The sequence below is a fragment of the Scyliorhinus torazame genome, chromosome 4 (assembly GCF_047496885.1).
Source record: "Scyliorhinus torazame isolate Kashiwa2021f chromosome 4, sScyTor2.1, whole genome shotgun sequence".
Lineage (NCBI taxonomy): Eukaryota > Metazoa > Chordata > Chondrichthyes > Carcharhiniformes > Scyliorhinidae > Scyliorhinus > Scyliorhinus torazame.
In genome coordinates, this window is record NC_092710.1 from 117,065,268 (window position 1) to 117,085,834 (window position 20,567).

At 47.8% G+C, this 20,567-nt stretch overlaps 1 protein-coding gene across 1 annotated transcript in view; it reads right to left on the reverse strand.

Moving 5' to 3' along the window:
• LOC140411422 (pecanex-like protein 2) overlaps positions 1-20,567 on the reverse strand; it is a 429,375-nt gene that overhangs the window by 315,843 nt on the left and 92,965 nt on the right. Inside the window, exons 8-10 of the mRNA XM_072500529.1 lie at positions 18,153-18,298; positions 17,311-17,404; positions 5,703-5,844 (exon numbers count right to left, since the gene is read on the reverse strand). Coding sequence (XP_072356630.1) covers positions 5,703-5,844; positions 17,311-17,404; positions 18,153-18,298 — 382 coding nt within the window. The remainder of the gene's footprint in view (positions 1-5,702; positions 5,845-17,310; positions 17,405-18,152; positions 18,299-20,567) is intronic.

Below are 20,567 nucleotides of genomic sequence, written 5' to 3' on the forward strand. Positions count from 1 at the left end.
GTGAGTCAGTTTCAGCGGGAGCAGTGCGGAGGTGGCTGCTGGGAGGTAAGTCTGTTCTTTAAAAGCACTTGTCTTTGCAGGGGCAGGCCAGTCGATTTCGGCGGGAGAACAGCTGGTGAGTCAGTTTCAGCGGGAGCAGTGCGGAAGTGGCTGCTGGGAGGTAAGTCTGTCCTTTAAAAGCACTTGTCTTTGCAGGGGCAGGCCAGTCGATTTCGGCGGGAGAACAGCTGGTGAGTCAGTTTCAGCGGGAGCAGTGCGGAAGTGGCTGCTGGGAGGTAAGTCTGTCCTTTAAAAGCACTTGTCTTTGCAGGGGCAGGCCAGTCAATTTTGGCGGGAGAACAGCTGGTGAGTCAGTTTCAGCGGGAGCAGTGCGGAAGTGGCTGCTGGGAGGTAAGTCTGTCCTTTAAAAGCACTTGTCTTTGCAGGGGCAGGCCAGTGAATTTTGGCGGGAGAACAGCTGGTGAGTCAGTTTCAGCGGAAGCAGTGCGGAAGTGGCTGCTGGGAGGTAAGTCTGTCCTTTAAAAGCACTTGTCTTTGCAGGGGCAGGCCAGTCGATTTCGGCGGGAGAACAGCTGGTGAGTCAGTTTCAGCGGGAGCAGTGCGGAAGTGGCTGCTGGGAGGTAAGTCTGTCCTTTAAAAGCACTTGTCTTTGCAGGGGCAGGCCAGTCGATTTCGGCGGGAGAACAGCTAGCTGGTGAGTCAGTTTCAGCGGGAGCAGTGCGGAAGTGGTTGCTGGGAGGTAAGTCTGTCCTTTAAAAGCACTTGTCTTTGCAGGGGCAGGCCAGTCGATTTTGGCGGGAGAACAGCTGGTGAGTCAGTTTCAGCGGGAGCAGTGCGGAAGTGGCTGCTGGGAGGTAAGTCTGTCCTTTAAAAGCACTTGTCTTTGCAGGGGCAGGCCAGTTGATTTCGGCGGGAGAACAGCTGGTGAGTCAGTTTCAGCGGGAGCAGTGCGGAAGTGGCTGCTGGGAGGTAAGTCTGTCCTATAAAAGCACTTGTCTTTGCAGGGGCAGGCCAGTCAATTTCGGCGGGAGAACAGCTGGTGAGTCAGTTTCAGCGGGAGCAGTGCGGAAGTGGCTGCTGGGAGGTAAGTCTGTCCTTTAAAAGCACTTTCTTTGCAGGGGCAGGCCAGTCGATTTCGGCGGGAGAACAGCTGGTGAGTCAGTTTCAGCAGGAGCAGTGCGGAAGTGGCTGCTGGGAGGTAAGTCTGTCCTTTAAAAGCACTTGTCCTTGCAGGGGCAGGCCAGTCGATTTTGGCGGGAGAACAGCTGGTGAGTCAGTTTCAGCGGGAGCAGTGCGGAAGTGGCTGCTGGGAGGTAAGTCTGTCCTTTAAAAGCACTCGTCTTTGCAGGGGCAGGCCAGTCGATTTCGGCGGGAGAGCAGCTGGTGAGTCAGTTTCAGCGGGAGCAGTGCGGAAGTAGCTGCTGGGAGGTAAGTCTGTCCTTTAAAAGCACTTGCCTTTGCAGGGGCAGGCCAGTCCATTTTGGCGGGAGAACAGCTGGTGAGTCAGTTTCAGCGGGAGCAGTGCGGAAGTGGCTGCTGGGAGGTAAGTCTGTCCTTTAAAAGCACTTGTCTTTGCAGGGGCAGGCCAGTCGATTTCGGCGGGAGTGGAGCTGGCTGGTTAGTCAATTTCAGCAGGAGCTGAGAATTTTCTTTTTTAAATTTTGTGGGAGCGAGAGAGACTCACGTTTGGTATGTTGCCTCCCAGGTGCAAGGGTACGTGATGTCTCGGATCGTGTTTTCCGGGTCCTTAGGGGGGAGGGGGAGCAGCCCCAAGTCGTGGTCCACATTGGCACTAACGACATAGGTAGGAAAGGGGACAAGGATGTCAGGCAGGCTTTCAGGGAGCTAGGATGGAAGCTCAGAACTAGAACAAACAGAGTTGTTATCTCTGGGTTGTTGCCCGTGCCACGTGATAGTGAGATGAGGAATAGGGAGAGAGAGCATTTAAACACGTGGCTACAGGGATGGTGCAGGCGGGAGGGATTCAGAATTCTGGATAACTGGGGCTCTTTCTGGGGAAGGTGGGACCTCTACAGACAGGATGGTCTACATCTGAACCTGAGGGGCACAAATATCCTGGGGGGGAGATTTGTTAGTGCTCTTTGGGGGGGTTTAAACTAATGCAGCAGGGGCATGGGAACCTGGATTGTAGTTTTAGGGTAAGGGAGAATGAGAGTATAGAGGTCAGGAGCACAGATTTGACGTCGCAGGAGGGGCCAGTGTTCAGGTAGGTGGTTTGAAGTGTGTCTACCTCAATGCCAGGAGTATACGAAACAAGGTAGGGGAACTGGCAGCATGGGTTGGTACCTGGGACTTCGATGTTGTGGCCATTTCGGAGACATGGATAGAGCAGGGACAGGAATGGATGTTGCAGGTTCCGGGGTTTAGGTGTTTTAGTAAGCTCAGAGAAGGAGGCAAAAGAGGGGGAGGTGTGGCGCTGCTAGTCAAGAGCAGTATTACGGTGGCGGAGAGGATGCTAGATGGGGACTCTTCTTCCGAGGTAGTATGGGCTGAAGTTAGAAACAGGAAAGGAGAGGTCACCCTGTTGGGAGTTTTTTATAGGCCTCCTAATAGTTCTAGGGATGTAGAGGAAAGGATGGCGAAGATGATTCTGGATAAGAGCGAAAGTAACAGGGTAGTTATTATGGGAGACTTTAACTTTCCAAATATTGACTGGAAAACATATAGTTCGAGTACAATAGATGGGTCGTTTTTTGTACAGTGTGTGCAGGAGGGTTTCCTGAAACAATATGTTGACAGGCCAACAAGAGGCGAGGCCACGTTGGATTTGGTTTTGGGTAATGAACCAGGCCAGGTGTTGGATTTGGAGGTAGGAGAGCACTTTGGGGACAGTGACCACAATTCGGTGACGTTTACGTTAATGATGGAAAGGGATAAGTATACACCGCAGGGCAAGAGTTATAGCTGGGGGAAGGGCAATTATGATGCCATTAGACGTGACTTGGGGGGGATAAGGTGGAGAAGTAGGCTGCAAGTGTTGGGCACACTGGATAAGTGGGGCTTGTTCAAGGATCAGCTACTGCGTGTTCTTGATAAGTATGTACCGGTCAGGCAGGGAGGAAGGCGTCGAGCGAGGGAACCGTGGTTTACCAAGGAAGTGGAATCTCTTGTTAAGAGGAAGAGGGAGGCCTATGTGAAAATGAGGTGTGAAGTTTCAGTTGGGGCGATGGTGAGTTACAAGGTAGCGAGGAAGGATCTAAAGAGAGAGCTAAGACGAGCAAGGAGGGGACATGAGAAGTATTTGGCAGGAAGGATCAAGGAAAACCCAAAAGCTTTCTATAGGTATGTCAGGAATAAGCGAATGACGAGGGAAAGAGTAGGACCAGTCAAGGACAGGGATGGGAAATTGTGTGTGGAGTCTGAAGAGATAGGCGAGATACTAAATGAATATTTTGTCAGTATTCACTCAGGAAAAAGATAATGCTGTGGAGGAGAATGCTGAGCCCCAGGCTAATAGAATAGATGGCATTGAGGTACGTAGGGAAGAGGTGTTGGCAATTCTGGACAGGCTGAAAATAGATAAGTCCCCGGGACCTGATGGGATTTATCCTAGGATTCTCTGGGAGGCCAGGGAAGAGATTGATGGACCTTTGGCTTTGATTTTTATGTCATCATTGGCTACAGGAATAGTGCCAGAGGATTGGAGGACAGCAAATGTGGTCCCTTTGTTCAAAAAGGGGAGCAGAGACAACCCCGGCAACTATAGACCGGTGAGCCTCACGTCTGTAGTGGGTAAAGTCTTGGAGGGGATTATAAGAGACAAGATTTATAATCATCTAGATAGGAATAATATGATCAGGGATAGTCAGCATGGCTTTGTGAAGGGTAGGTCATGCCTCACAAACCTTATTGAGTTCTTTGAGAAGGTGACTGAACAGGTAGATGAGGGTAGAGCAGTTGATGTGGTGTATATGGATTTCAGCAAAGCGTTTGATAAGGTTCCCCACGGTAGGCTATTGCAGAAAATACGGAGGCTGGGGATTAAGGGTGATTTAGAGATGTGGATCAGAAATTGGCTAGCTGAAAGAAGACAGAGGGTGGTGGTTGATGGGAAATGTTCAGAATGGAGTACAGTCACAAGTGGAGTACCACAAGGATCTGTTCTGGGGCCGTTGCTGTTTGTCATTTTTATCAATGACCTAGAGGAAGGTGCAGAAGGGTGGGTGAGTAAATTTGCAGACGATACTAAAGTCGGTGGTGTTGTCGATAGTGTGGAAGGATGTAGCAGGTTACAGAGGGATATAGATAAGCTGCAGAGCTGGGCTGAGAGGTGGCAAATGGAGTTTAATGTAGAGAAGTGTGAGGTGATTCACTTTGGAAGGAATAACAGGAATGCGGAATATTTGGCTAATGGTAAAGTTCTTGAAAGTGTGGATGAGCAGAGGGATCTAGGTGTCCATGTACATAGATCCCTGAAAGTTGCCACCCAGGTTGATAGGGTTGTGAAGAAGGCCTATGGAGTGTTGGCCTTTATTGGTAGAGGGATTGAGTTCCGGAGTCGGGAGGTCATGTTGCAGCTGTACAGAACTCTGGTACGGCCGCATTTAGAGTATTGCGCACAGTTCTGGTCACCGCATTATAGGAAGGACGTGGAGGCTTTGGAGCGGGTGCAGAGGAGATTTACCAGGATGTTGCCTGGTATGGAGGAAAAATCTTATGAGGAAAGGCTGATGGACTTGAGGTTGTTTTCGTTGGAGAGAAGAAGGTTAAGAGGAGACTTAATAGAGGCATACAAAATGATCAGGGGGTTGGATAGGGTGGACAGTGAGAGCCTTCTCCCGCGGATGGAAATGGCTGGCACGAGGGGACATAGCCTTAAACTGAGGGGTAATAGATATAGGACAGAGGTCAGAGGAAGGTTCTTTACGCAAAGAGTAGTGAGGCCGTGGAATGTCCTACTTGCTACAGTAGTGAACTCGCCAACATTGAGGGCATTTAAAAGTTTATTGGATAAACATATGGATGATAATGGCATAGTGTAGGTTAGATGGCTTTTGTTTCGGTGCAACATCGTGGGCCGAAGGGCCTGTACTGCGCTGTATTGTTCTATGTTCTATGTTCTATGTCAAGCTCCTGGTTTAAAAGTCAGGAGTTTGTAGTGGATGAGATGACAAAAAGAAGTTCCACATCCAGGAGTGTTGAAAAATAACATTGTTAAGAGCAGTTGGAGTATTTTTTTTAACACTACGAGGAAGAACATATAAGACAGTTTGAGACGGTTACACAGAAAGTGACATTAAACCAAAGGGCCCATACCGATTACCACACTTGCTTACCAACAGTTAGCTCATTCAGTTTATGTTTTGTGTTTTTTTTTTAATGAACTGTGTAATTAAGCAAAGGCAATTTTTAAAAATGAAAATGCTGAAAATACTCAGCAAGTCAGGAAGCATCTGTGACAGAGGAATAGATTTAACACTTCAAGTCAATGAACTTGTCTGACCTGCTCCATTTCTATTTCAGACTTTCAGCATTTGCAGTTTTTGCTCTGAAAGATCATTTTTAATGGGAAAGCATATCTCCAATTGTAAAAGGTAGGTTTAGCTTTTGGCATTTTGGAATGTGCTGGCAAAATAATGTCTATGTGTATATCTTCACTGGAGTTTGCAACCCCTATTCAATTATTTTGTTTCAGCACAATGAGATGTTTGGCATTAATTTCTGGAGGGCCCATTACCTACCTGCCGTGCTTCTGAATATCTTCTAATTCGCATTCTCTGCAATATGACTGGCTGCCGTCGATGTAACGGCTCATCTATTGTTCCTTCTGCCCCATTGTGTCCATCGGTTGACGGGTAACTGTGAGAGTTGGACTGATGATCCCTACAGTGAAAAACATATGAAGAGCGATGCTATCTGGAGGTCCTCTGCTAGCCACACGTTAAAGGCCCATTGCCACTTACTATTTAATGAATAGTTCTTGCATTTAATTACAGAACAGAAAAATAGGGCACAATATTATTGAGGTAATCATTATAGGGGTAAATCTGTGGAGCTTGCAATTCCCTGTTGGCCCTACAGAATGATAAGGCTCATTGTTGATCTTGTTGTGGGATAGTAGAATGCATGGAATGATTAACACAGCAGAGTGGCTGAGAGAGAGAAAAAAAGCATAAAAGTGAATACAATAAAGAAGCAAATTTTAAAAATTGAAGCAGAGGGAACCAGGAGCTCTGCCAGAAAAAGGCTAATTTTTATATTTAGAATCATAAATGTTTCAGAGCAATAGGAGGCCAGACGACCTAACGTGCCTGTGTCAGTTCTTTGAAAGAGCTATTTAATCCCACTCCCCCGCTCTTTTCCCACAGTCCCTGCAATTTATTTCCAATGTATTTATCAACTTACCTTTTGGAAGTTACCACTGAATATGTCTTTCGGGCAATGCCTTCCAGATTACAACTCATTGCATAAAATGCATTTCCCAATGTTGCCTCTGGTTCTCTTGCCAATTATTTTAAATCTATGTCTTCTAGTTACTGATCCTCCTGCCAATGGCTGCTGGGATGACTGGTGATATTTTGCTTTTCCACACCTGACTGGAATGGGCTACTCACCAACAATCTGTATAAAGAAGCCATGTTTTCAGGTAGTAGTCATTTGTCATTTTTAAGATAAACATTGGGAATTGAGAGTCCTGGCCAATATGTATCCATCAATCAACATCACTTAAACAGATGATCAGGTCATTTGCTGTTTGTGCAAATTGGCTGCCATGGTTCTACATTGCAGCAGTGATTTTCAAAAAAGTACTTCATTAGATATAAAGCATTTTGGAACATCCTGATGTTGTCAAAGGCGCTACAGAAATGCAAGTTCTTCCTTTGTTTTCTGCTGATTGCCAAAATATTTCTTTACAAATAGAGTAAATGAAATGTTCTACATTGTTAACATTTAAAAAGCGAGACAGTAGCTCATTTTACAGAACTTGGGTTTGAATTTTAACAGCAGATAAGGATTGCCAAATGTTTCAAAATCCAAAGCAAAGGTTGTTTTTAATCAGTGGGGCCACAAGATGCCATTGCTTGCAGTAGGTAGGAACAGGAAAATGCTGTTCAGTCCCTCAAACCAGTTTCATCATTCAATTAGACCATGGCTGTTCGGTATCTTGACTCTATTCACCCACCTCTCTTCCATCTCTTGATGGACTTAACTAACAAAATTTGGCCTAGCTTTAATGTTAAAGTTATGACCTCTTTTCCTGGAACATCTCAATTGATCGCCCTGTAGGTATACTGGAGATAAGATAGAATTTCACAGCAGTACCAATGGAAGCTTCCAATGAACTACAATATCCATATTTGTGTCCCAGGCTGAGTGAGGTTGGGGGAAGAATTTGTGAGAGCAAAAATAGGAGAGACTTGTTTTAAAATAAATAACATATTTTGAATAACTATTAATATTTATCATTGAATCACTGGGTTTTTTGTTCAATGTTCGTAGTGAAAATATTGCGATGATAAAAGATTGAAATGATGGGGATACAGCACCCTCTAGTGAGTGTGGGGAGCTGGAAATAACGTTCAATTATTTCACTATGCTTGCCACAATTTAAAAAAAGAAAGACATGCATTATTGTAACCCTTTTTCACAATCTAAGGACCGGTTTAGCTCAGACAGCTGGCTTGTGATGCAGTGAGACCAACAGCGGCGGTTCAATTCCCATACCGGCTGACGTTATTTATGAAGGCCCCGTCTTCTCAACAATGCCCCCCGCCTGAAGTGTGGTGATCCTCAAGTTAAACCACCACCAGTCAGCTCTCTCCCTCAAAAGGGAAAGCAGCCTATGTCCATCTAAGACTGTAGCAACTTTCCTTGTACAGCTGCAGAGTAGCTTCTAGCCCCTTGAATTCCAGTTCTCTGGATGTAGAGGACAGCATCCCTTTTAGGAACATAGGAACATGGGAATTAGGAGCAGAAGTAGGCAATTCAGCCCTTCAAGTCTGCTCCGCTATTCAATCAGACTATTTAATCAGATTTACCTCCCTACCTGTTCCCCATATCCTTTTAAGCCGTTTTTAAATCAGAAATAAACCTATCCCATTCTGGAAACCATTTAATCATTCAGATTCCACCGCACTATGGGCCAGTGTGTTCCAGAAATTCACCACCCTCTGCAAGAAGTAGTTCCTCCTCATCTCAGTTCTAAATCTACCACCTCTCAACCTATATACATGATCTCTCGTCCTAGATTGCCCCATAAGGCGGAACATTTGGTCCACGTTCACTTCATCAATCCCATTTAGTATTTTATTTAACTCGATCAAGATCCCCACTCATTCTTCGAAACTCCAGTAAGTGTAAGGCCAAACTGTTTAATCTCCCCTCATAAGTCAACATTTTCATCTCCGGAATCAATCTGGTGAACCTCCACTGAACTGTCTCCAATGCCACCACATCCTTCCTCAGGTAAGGAGACCAAAACTGGACTCAATATTCCAGATGTGGTCTCACCAACACCTTTAACAATTGCAACATTTCTGTTATACTCCAGTTCTTTTGAAATAAACACTAACATTCCACTTGCCTTTTTAATTTTATGCTGTAGCTGCGTACCAACTTTCTGTAATTCATGAACAAAGACACACAGATCACTCTGCCTAGATGCATTTTGTTTTTGTTTTTTAAAGTATTTTTATTCAGCAAATTTTTAACAACTTTACAATACAAAACAACCCCACAAAAATCCCCCAGCCACCCCAAAATGACCCCCTCCCTCAACAGTCATTGGTAACCAACTCCTGAAAATGCATGATGAACAAACCCCAACAATTGTAGAACCCATGTCCACATGTAAAACCTCCGAAATGGTGCTGAACACCATCCTCCAAAACCTTTTCAGCTTTGGGCAAGACCAAAACATATGCACATGGTTCGCGGGGCCCCACCCACACTGCTCACAGGCACTATCCACCCCCTTGAACAGCCGGCCAGTTGTGCCCTGTACATTACCTTCAGCTGTATCAGCCCAGCTTCGCACACAAAGTCAAGGCATTTATCTTCCGGAACACCTCACACCACAGACCCTACTCCAGCACTACCCCCAATCTTTCCTCCCACTTCGCGCCCCCCACCCCCAAGGACACCCCGTCCTCCTCCAAAATCGTCCCGTAAATTGCCGGGACAACACCCTCTCTAATCCTCCCACTGACAGCACTGCCTCCAACGACGAGTAGGCAGGTGCTATCGGGAAGGTCGGAAAGACCTTCCTCACAAAGTCCCGCACCTGCATCTACCTGAAACTTGCACCCCACGCCAGCCCAAACGTCTCACCCAACTCCTCCAAACACGCAAATCGTCCGCCCAGGAACAGATGCTTCATTTCCTTAATCCCCCACTCTTCACATCTCCAAAACCTCACATCCATCCTCCCCAGCAAAAACCATGATTCTCCCTAATTGGCATCCCTCTGACCATGCCCCAACCTAAAGTGCTGTCTAACCTGCCTCCAAATCTTCAACATGGTCACCACCGAATACCTCCCTGGGGGCCATCCGGAGCAGAGCCATTGCCAGCGCCCTCAACCCTGACCCGTGCAAGGGCCCTCCTTCATCCTCACCCACAGAGCCCCCACCCCTCCCCAACCCTCCATGCAGTATCACCCTCCCAATCCTGGCCACCTTCCCTGCCCAAACAAATGAGCATCAACCTGTCTATCCCCCTGAAAAATGCCTTGGGCAAAAAAACTAGCAGACATTGAAATAGAACAGGAATTGCAGCAAAACATTAATCTTAACTGCCTGCACCCAACCTGTCAACGACCAAGAGAGATTGTCCACCTCAGCAGATCAGCCTTCACTCACCCCACCAAACTAGTGATGTTAAACTTCTGAAGTTGAGGCATTATCCCAATACTGGGCCACCTGCACCCCCAAATACCTAAAATGAGACACCACCAGATAGAATGGCAACCCTCCTACCACCGCTCTCACTCCTGGCAGGGGAGACCACAAAATACTCACTTTTCCTTAAGTTCAATTTGTACGCCAAATACATCCCAAATCTCTTGGAGCAGCTCCATTATACTTCCCACCAAAATGCTCGGCTCCGAAATATACAGCTCAAAATCATTTGCATATGAGGACACCTTGGGCGAGATTCTCCGACCCCCCGCCGGGTCGGAGAATCGCCGGGGGCTGGCGTGAATCCCGCCCCCGCTGGTTGCCGAATTCTCCGGCACCGGATATTCAGCGGGGGTGGTAATCGCGCCGCGCCGGTTGGCAGGGCCCCCCCGGCGATTCTCCGGCCCAGATGGGCTGAAGACCCGCTGCTAGAACGCCTGTCCCGCCGGCGTGGATTAAACCACCTCTCTTACCGGCGGGACAAGGCGGCGCGGGCGGACTCCGGGGTCCTGAGGGGGGCACGGGGCGATCTGGCCCCGGGGGTGCCCCCACGGTGGCCTGGCCCGTGATCGGGACTCTCCGATCCGCGGGCGGGCCTGTGCAGTGGGGGCACGCTTTTCCTTCCCCCTTCGCCACGGTCTCCACCATGGCGGAGGCGGAAGAGACTCCCTCCACTGCGCATGCGCGGGGATGCCGTCAGCGGCCGCTGACGCTCCCGTGCATGCGGCGCCCGGCAATGTCATTTCCGCGCCAGCTGGCGGGGCACCAAAGGCCTTTCCTACCAGCTGATGGGGCGGAAATCAGTCCGGCGCGGGCCTATCCCCTCAAGGTTAGGGCTCGGCCGCTCAAGGGGCGGAGGATTCCGCACCTTTGGGGCGGCGCGATGCCGGACTGATTCGCGCCGTTTTTGGCGCCGGTCGGCGGACAGCGCGCCGATTACGGAGAATTTCGCCCCACATATTCCATCCCCTCCCCTCCCATTAACCCCTTCCACAGCCCCAAGCTCCTCAGCGCAATAGTCAAGGGCCCTGTAGCCAATGCAAACAGATGGGGGAACATAGGTCCCTATCTCGTATCCCGATGTAATGCAAAATACCCTGAGCTCATACTGTTTGTGTGCTCGCTCGCCACTGGTTCCTTACATAGCAGGTGCACATACACCACAAACTTTGGCCCGATCCCAAATTTCTCCAGGACCGCCATCAAATAACTCCACTCCACCCTATCAAACACCTTCTCCACATCTAACGTCGCCACCACCTCCATCTCCCTCCCGTCTGCCGGAAAAAGCACCACGTTCAGGAATCTCCACACATTCGAGCACAACTGTCTCCCCTTTACAAACCCCGTCTGGCCCTCCCCAATCAGCTTTGGGAGACACCTTTCCAACCTTAACGCCAATATCTTAATGCCAACCTTTGCCAATATCTTAGCATCTAGATTCAGCAAAGACGTGGGCCTTTACAACCCTCACTCCACCGGGGCCTTCTTTAACAACAGCGAGATGGAAGTCTGCCCCATTGTTCGCGGCAAGACACCCCTACCCATCGTGTCCTCAAACATTCCCACCATCAACGATACCAGCTTGTCCTTAAATCTTTTAGAAAATTCGACTGGAAACCCATTGGGCCCCGCGGCCTTCCCTGCCTGAATCCTCCCAATCGCTACATTCACTTCCTGCTCCCTCACTCATACTAAATGATCTGTTTGAGCTGCTTGCAGAAAAATGCTTTTCACTGTACCTCGGTACACATGACAATATAAACAAATCCAATCTAATCCCTTTCTTACCCGCAGTCGGTCCTTCTCCAGCAGGTGTGTCTCCTGCAGGAAAATTATGTTGGCTTTCAGACTTCTTAAGTGGGAGAAGACTCTGGATCTTTTCACTGAGCCGTTAAGTCCCCTGACATTCCAGGTGATAATCCTGATGGAGGATTTCTGTCCCGCCGGTCCTGCAGGATCAACCATACTTACCTGGTGGATGCACCCCTGTATTCCAGGGTTTCCCTTTTTTGGGGGACCATCATAATTGGCCACTGTCACCGTTCTCACCATGAGGTCTCGCCCCTGTGCTCTGGGGTTTCCCTTTGTCCAGGGGGCACCCAACATGGCCGCCAACTATGTGTACTCCACGTGGGTGCGCCCCTGCACTCCGGGGTCTCCCTTTACCCAGGGACCCTACAGTTTAGATGCGGCACCATCTAGTTTCTTCAGCCTACTCCTTACATGCCAATCCGAGAACCATCTATTTTTTCCCTTCCTGTTCCCTACGTGTTCCTTTCCCACCCTGTCCCCCCCATCCTCCCCTCCCTGCGTCACCCCCCCCTCCCCGTCCCTCCATATGCATTGCACCCCCAGTCCCTGTGTCATCCACACCCCTGGCCAGACGCTCCCTCCCTCCTGGGAGGTGTGCCACGGCCACCCTTGCTGTCTGTCTTTCCATGCTAGCTATCCCTGCTAGTGTGGTGGCTCTTCAATGAGGCTGGTCTAGCCCCTAGCTTATGTCCGCTGACTGTCCGCTTTCCCTGCCTGTACCCTCACCTGCATTTCCCTGTCCTCGCTCCCTCCTGTGACCCGGTCTTTTTGATCAGAATGAGGCAAACATAATAACTGTCCAATGAGTCTCTATTTCTTTGCATTCCGCCTCCGATCAGCCTTCATCGTTGCCTTGCCTGTCCCTTGTCCAGGCCATTGGTCTGCACAAATTTGTTTGCCTCCTCCGGGATACCGAAGTCGTGCTCTTGGTTCTGGTACGTGACCCAGAGCCTGGCTGGGAACAGCATAACAAATCGCATCCCATTTTTGTATAGGGCTGACTTTGCCTGGTTAAACTCAGCCCTGCGTTTTGCCAGATCTGCCTCAATGTCTCGGTAAACTCGGATTTTATGCCCTTTCCATGTGCTCACTCTAGTCTGTCTTGCCCACTGCAGGATCCTCTCCCACCCTGATATCGGTGCAGCTTCGCAATGATCGCTCTCGGCTGCTCCCCTGCCTTGGGTTTTGGCCTGAGCGACCCGTGTGCCCTGTCGAGTTCTGAGAGGAAGCTGTCTCTCCCGACTAGGTTGCCCAGCATTTGGGTGACATAGCCTGTTGGGTCCCTACCCTCGGTGCCTTCTGGCAGGCCCACCATCCGAATATTCTGTCATTGGGACCTGGTCTCATGGTCCTTGACTTTCTCCTTTAAGCTCCCTTGGGCCACCACCAACCTTTTAACTTCTGCTTCCAGAGTGACGATCCTGTTGCTTTGGTCCATCGAGGCTCTCTCCAGGTCATAGATCGTCCTCTCCTGCAGCTCCACTTTCTTCCCCAACCTGTCGACTGTCTTTTGCATGGTGACCATCGCCTTTGTCACCGCCATCAGGATTTTGATCCTGATTGGCTCTTTCATGGCGGTCAGATCCTTCATGAGCAAGATCTTCCATCTGTCTCCAGGTGGTGGTGGTGGTGGTGGTGGTGGTGGTGGTGGGGGGGGGGGGGGCCAGTGTGTGGTTTTGGATGGGGGGGCGGTAGGAGGCTGATGCTCGGGTCAATGGTCTCCCTCTCTCCTGGGTGGCCGGGGCCCCTTGCCTCGTGGGTCTGCCGGCTTGTCTGCCTGCTGCCCATGGCCCTTTCCGCCACTTCTGCCGTGACTTCAACCCCTCGAGCTCCCGTTTGCTGGCACTTTTTTGTGGTTGTTTTCTTTTCTCCGTTGAGGTTAATTTGCCTTCAAATCTCCGGGCAAAATTAACCTAAAAGTGACTATTTGGTTCTGGTTAGGAGGAGAGCCACCTGGTGTGCATCTGCTCAACACAGCACTGTCACCGGAGGACCCCAGACGTGCCAACGTACCGCCCTGCCTTCTCCCCATACTCAGAGACAGCACTCTTGCCCTGCTCAGCTGATGCACCGCTTTCTTAATGGACAAAATATCTCCAAAACTTCTATCAGTTGTTGGCGTTCCTCCCTATCCATCTTAGACTTAATCGCGATCACCTCCCCCTCTCACTGTCGCCTTCAGAGCCTCCCAGACCACCGACTGCAAGACCTCCCCAGTGCAATTAAACCACTCATATTCCTCAATCACCTTCCCCACCTTGTCACAGAAGCTCCGGTCTGCAATGACCCCATATCCATTCTCCACTACGGCCTCCGGCCTCCACCCAAAGTGGAGCGTGATCGGAGATCACAATTGCAGAGTACTCCTATTTCTCAACCCAGCCAACAGCGCCTTTCCGACCACAAAAAAGTCAATCTTCGAATACACCTTGTGCTCCCAATTCCTTGAGTATTAAATCCTCCCTCACGAGCGCACCCCCCCCCCCCCCCCCCAAACTATGTTCCAGTCCCTCTCTGCCTTCAGCTCATGGGTAACCAAATCCAGGATGGCATCCAGCACCCTCTTCACAAACCCATATCATCCCAGTTGGGGTCATATACGCTCGGCAGTGCCACCAACCTCCCCTCTAATGCTCCAATGCCCCCGTCACAATCACGTACCTACCCCCGATCACCCACCACCGTCTCCATCGGGAACCTCACCCTCTTGCCCACCAATACCTCTACCCCACGAGATCTACTATTGAACCTTCGCTTGCTAGTGCGGTGATCCCTACCAGCCCCCCTCCCCCATCCCCCCCCCCCACCCCCTCCCACCTCCATCCCCGCTCTTCCCATTCCCCAACTCAGTAAACAGGCTCCACATACCCCAACAATCCCCTACCTCCCTCATGTTAAAGAATAATGCAAAACCGTACCCACAGAAAAAAGGAATAAAATCAAAACCCAATACACATGAGGACTAATAAACAACCACCCCCCTCATTCAAGAGGCAGAAAAACATAACCCTAATCAAATAGAAAACCCTCCAAAAGTATAAAAAATATCCCCATCCGCACAAATCAAGTCCAAGTCCCAACTCTCATCTCAATCCCAATCCTTCAGCATTCACTAATGTCTCTGCCACCTCCACCGCCTCAAAATAAAAATCCCTCGAGTTGTGCGTCACTCTCAACTTTGCAGGTAGACCACACCAAATCTCACTCCGCTGCTATATAATGCCGCCTTCACCCATCCAAAGGTTATCTCCCTTCTTGCCAGCTCCGTCTTCAGGTCTTGGTCTAATCGGAAACTGATGCCTTTTCACTTCACCTCTTGTCTCTGCTTTTCCAGCTCAAGACCTTCTCCTTTACGTGGACCTTGTGAAAGCAGGTTATAACCACCCTTGGTGACTCTTTTGCTTTAGGCTTCGGCCTGAGCAACCGATTTGCCCTGTCCAACTCTGATCGGGAGGGTCCTTCCCCCATCAATTCCGCCAACATCTTTGCGAAGTACTTGGTCAGCCTCAGGCCCTCTACCCCTCAGGCATGCCCACAATTCACAGATTTTGCCTCCTTGACCTGTTCTCCAGATCCTCCACTTTAGCTCTGAGCCCTTTGTTGCCCTCCACCACCCTCTGCACTGGTCACTATCATGTATTGAGAGGCTGTTCGCCAAGCTTATGGAGGTGCTATGGAGGAAGGTGATGACTGCGATGAAAGTGTGGTTGAACTGGTCGCTATGGTAGTGGCACTCGCCTCCTCCAACCCCTTCAACTTCTTTCCTTGCTCCTGCACCTCGACTGACATCTTCATCACTGCTGCATTTACGGGGGAAATCGCCTCCTCCACCCACTCTTTCATCGCAGTCATCACCTTCCTCCACAGCACCTCCATAAACTTGGCGAACAGATCTTTCCCAATCCCCTGCAATCTCATCTTCCATAATAGTCTTTTATGCGGCACCTTGTCAAACGCTTTCTGGAAGTCTAGTTCCCCATTATCCTCAAAGAACTCAAGCAAGTTTGTCAAGCATGGCATACCCTTCATAAAACCATGCTGACAATGGTGGATTGAGTTTTGTCTTTCCAAATGTTCAGTCGTCTCCTCCTTGATGATTGAATCCAACAACTTCCCCACCACAGAGGTCAGGCTAACCGGTCTATAGTTTCCTATGTTACGCCTCTCTCCCTTTTTGAATGGAGCCATCATTTTTGCGTGTTTCCAATCCACCGGGACCTCTTCAGAATCCAGGGTATTTTGAAATATCACAACCAATGCTGCCACCCCCTTTAGTACCTTAGGGTGCAGGCCATCAGGTCTCAGAGACTTATCTGCCTTTAATCCCATTAGTTCATATATATATAATTGTTTATTGTCACAAGTAGGTTCATATTAACACTGCAATGAAGCTACTGTGAAAAGCACATAGTCGGAACATTCCAGCGCCTGTTCGAGTTCACAGAGGGAGAATTCAGAATTCTCAGCTGGTACAGGAATTGAACCTGCGCTGCTGGCCTTGTTCTGCATCACAAACCAGCTGTTTAGCCCACTGATCTAAACCAGCACCTTCTCCCTAATGATAATTATTGCACCAAGTTCCTCTGCAGTTTTTGGAAAAAAATTATTATCTTCTATAATAATATAATAATCTTTATTGTCACAAGTAGGCTTACATTAACACTGCAATGAAGTTACTGTGAAAAGCCCCTAGTTGCCACATTCTGGTGCCTGTTCGGGTCACAGAGGGAGAATTCAGAATATCCAAATTACCTGACAGCACATCTTTCAGGAGTTGTGGGAGGAAACTGGAGCACCCGGAGGAAACCCACACAGACACAGGGAGAACGTGCAGACTCCGCACAGACAGTGACCCAAGCCGGGAATCGAACCTGGGACCATGGCGCTGTGAAGCAACAGTGCTAACCACTGTGCTACCTTGTGCCCGGTGAAGACAGAGGCAAAATATTGGTTCAGTGCCTCTGCCATCTCTATATTCACCATTATTACCTGACCAGTATCATCCTCTAAAGGGCCAACATTTACTTTAAGAACATTTGCTTCCTATTTCTATACTTATTGAAGCTTTTGGCATCAGTGTTTATGTCTTCTGCTAGTTTCCTTTCGCAGTTCATCTTGGCTCTTTTGATTTTATTTTTAGTAGCCATTTGCTGAACCTTAAATTCTCCCAATCCTCCAGCTTAACACTAGCTTTTGCAGTGTGGTATGCCCTGGGAGTGCAAAGGAAGAGTCCAGGTATCATCTTTTTGAGATCCAATAGCCAATGGAAAAAGGCAACTGACAAACTCACAAGAAAATTAAACTCATAATTTATGGCAAGTCAATCAAGAACTCATCTGGAGCCAAAGCACAATTGCAGCTCACTTTAATTCTGTTTCCAATGCACCTTTGGAGTTGCATAACCTGACACATGTCAATCATTAACAGTAACAAGTCCTGAACACACTCTAATGTCCTTTTTCTAAGAGCTGGACAAAAGTACTCAGGGCACAGTGATTAATTTATCACTTTCTCCTGATCCAATATATAATACTTTGTTTTCACAGAGGAGTGTTGATCCCCTGAACTGGTCTAAAATGTTCCAACTCAGTATTGTATCTTATTTGTGGAACCATTGTGAAAATCAGACACTTACCATGAACTTTGAATATGTTCTGAACTTGGAGGACGATCCAATGAATTTTCAAAACCTCTGCTTTCAGGACCAAATGTGTATGACCTTACTGCTCCTAAGAATGAAACGACATAGTATTTAACTGTTCCTTCATCTCAAATTTAACCCTCTACTGCCTGGAAATTCTTCAATTATAAAATTCATCTCTGCCTTTAAAATTTACTCCAACCATACAACCCTCCATGAACTCTGCACTCTTCCAATTCTGGGCTCTCAAGCATTCCTGAATTTTATTGCTCTACCATTGAGTGATGACCATGCCTTCAGCTCTTGAATCCCCCCCCCCTCCCCCCACCCAACAAACCTCCTCTTTTCATTGCTCTAGCTCTTTCCCTTCCTTTAAGACACGCTTTTGGACCAAGCTTTTGGTGACCTGTCCTAACTATCCCCTTCCATCGCTACAAGGGGAGATGATGGTGTTGTGGTACTATTACTGGACTGATGGAGGCCGAGGCTAATGCTTTGAGGACATGGGTTCAAATCCCGTGTTGTTCAGTGCAGATCCTGATTGTGAATCCCAGAAGAGATGCTGATCTAAGGTATTTTCCTACAGGAAGGGAGAAAAATCATAAGGCAATCCTGTTGGGGTATCTCACAGTGGCCTCCAGTAACACTACCCAATTTCAACTGGGAGATGGTGTCTTAAATAGCAACAAATGGAAGAGAAATTGGGAGAAATACATTAAGCATATCATATCCATGTCTGACCTTTCATTCAATCTAACTTTTATAAGCAACAACATACAACAAGTTTTCATTCCGTGAACAGGAATTGTATTTACTCACCTCCAAAAAGTACTTACCAAGCTCGTCTACAAAGAAGTGTGTGGCACCAGTAGAAGTATCGTGGTGTGATGCAGCTTCATGCTTTGGACTGTCACTTGAACATATGGAGCTCCCCCATTGTAATGAACAAGAATGGTTCTGCACTTCTTGATTATCCTGTGAACTATAAATTGTTTCACAGGAATTTAAGTGGACCAAACAGTGAGCTTATCTATCTAAAATTAGTATGATATCTGAGGACTAGTTCACTTGGCTGGCAATGCTTCAAATGCTGCCGTTAACACACAGAAAAACCCGAGGCCTATAGGTTAAAGCTGGAATTGGTCTTCCACACCTGCTTAGGATGTGAACTATCCGTACAAAAAGCAGATTTCTTTATTATATATTCTTGTGCTTGTCAAGGTGTGAGATGTTATTTCGGTGAAAGGAATTCTTGCCAATGCCACAACAAATATTCCCAATCAAGCACAGTAGAGCCACAATTATTTTATGTCAGCATAGCTCCTGAGGTGTTCCCATACTAGGGTCAATGATGGGCACAGTGGTTAGCACTGCTGCCTGCTGAATTTAGCAGGGTATTTCTCCGGGACATTCTGCCGTTTTTTTGGCCTTGAGAAGATTCTCTCCACCGAGGCCGCACTTAAGGGATTTCCTGCTGGTGAGAGAAAGGCTCCTCGCAGATCAGGGCAGCGGTTTGTCTAACAGCCGCGACCCTCCCTGCTTTTTTGACCCACCCAACCTTGAGGAGGCCCTGGGAACCCTCCATATGCTCCACCGCCCAGGGTCCGACCCCTGGCACCCTGACAGTGCCACTGGCAGTGCCAAGGTGCCCAGGTGTGAGGGGGAGTGCCGAATGCCACCCTGCTCTGTCCCCAACCACCCACATGTCTCCAATGGCCTAGAAAACCTCCCACACATTTGTGTGGACCAATACTAAACGGCACCCTGGCAAGGTATCGCAGGAGCGACTGATAAGTCCCGGGCGCCGGGTGAATGTGGTGTCCGGGTATTTAAACATTCAGATCTGCATAATGCCCACTGAGGCAGAGATCCAGATTGCACCAGGCAGAGTGAGTTGGGTGACTCTGGATCAGCCTGACGGCCGGCATGGAGCCCAATTTGGGGCTCATTCATGATTCACCCATTGTACCCGGATCCACACTGGGTGCAATGGGGTCGCTGAATTGCACCCATGGACTTAGTATTTACAGTACACAAGCAGGCATGCTATTCCTGTGCTTATGCTTCAACAAGAGCCTCCTCCTACTCTACTTCATCGACTCCAATCAGCAATATCCTTCTATTCTTGTGTCCTTTATCTAGTTTTTCCTTAAATTTATCTAGTCTATTGGCTCAACTCCTCCAAGAGGTAGTGAATTTCACATTCTAACCACTTTCTGAGTAACAATGTTTTTCCTGAATTCTTTAATAGATTTACGACTATTTTATATTTATTGCCTCTAGTTTTGATCTCCCTTACAAGTAGAAATGTCTTCTCTACTTTTACCTCATCAAACTCTTGCATAATTTAAAAAGACCTCTTTCAGGTCACCCCTCAACCTTCTCTTCTCCCAATACTCTACCTAACTTTAGAACAACAAAACCTACTGCACAGGTGTGCCATTCTTTGTCCATTTTACAAACCAGTTATTCTGTGATCTCTCTAAGTGATGTTTGTCAGCTGCCTTTACTGGTAAGGTATGTGGCTAAAAGAAGAAGTATACATATGAGACACGGTAAGAGAAGGTCTTGTGGATTTGTTTGGATAACCAGGGTACCCATTTTGAGAATTGAGGTAGCCCTTTGGATAGGTCAGGTGCCCTATGGGATTGTTAAAAGTAGACATGATTGTGTGTAAATAGTGCATAAACCCACTAGAACTATCAAAGCTGTTAAAGAACAGTAAAACGGTCAAAGAATTGTTAAGCTGTCAAAGAACATTCAAAACTGTCGAAGAACTGCCAAAACTATCAAGTGATTTACTCTGCTGTGCTTTAAATTCAAGAAGTGTGGAATTTAAAAAAAATTATGCTTAATATTCACTCTGTCTCTTGCCATTAGCCTCAGGGTCATTATTATAGGATTTGTTCTGTATGACTGATTTTACAACTGAACATTATCACAGTGGGATGTCTGTTAGGTGAGCAGTTTGATTGACAGCTCCAAGAGGTTATAGAACAGAAATGATTGTTTTCATGAGAGATTAGTTGAAGGAATTTCAATGTATTAAATTGATTTTTATCGGTAAGATTTTAAAAATAATGACATCATCGATAAACATAATTATTTTATGTCAGCATAGCTCCTGAGGTTTTCCCATACTAGGGTCAATGGTGGGCACAGTAGTTAGCACTGCTGCCTCACAGCACCAGGAACCTGGGCTCAATTCTGGCCTTGGGTCACTGTCTGTGTGGAGTTTGCACTTTCTCCGA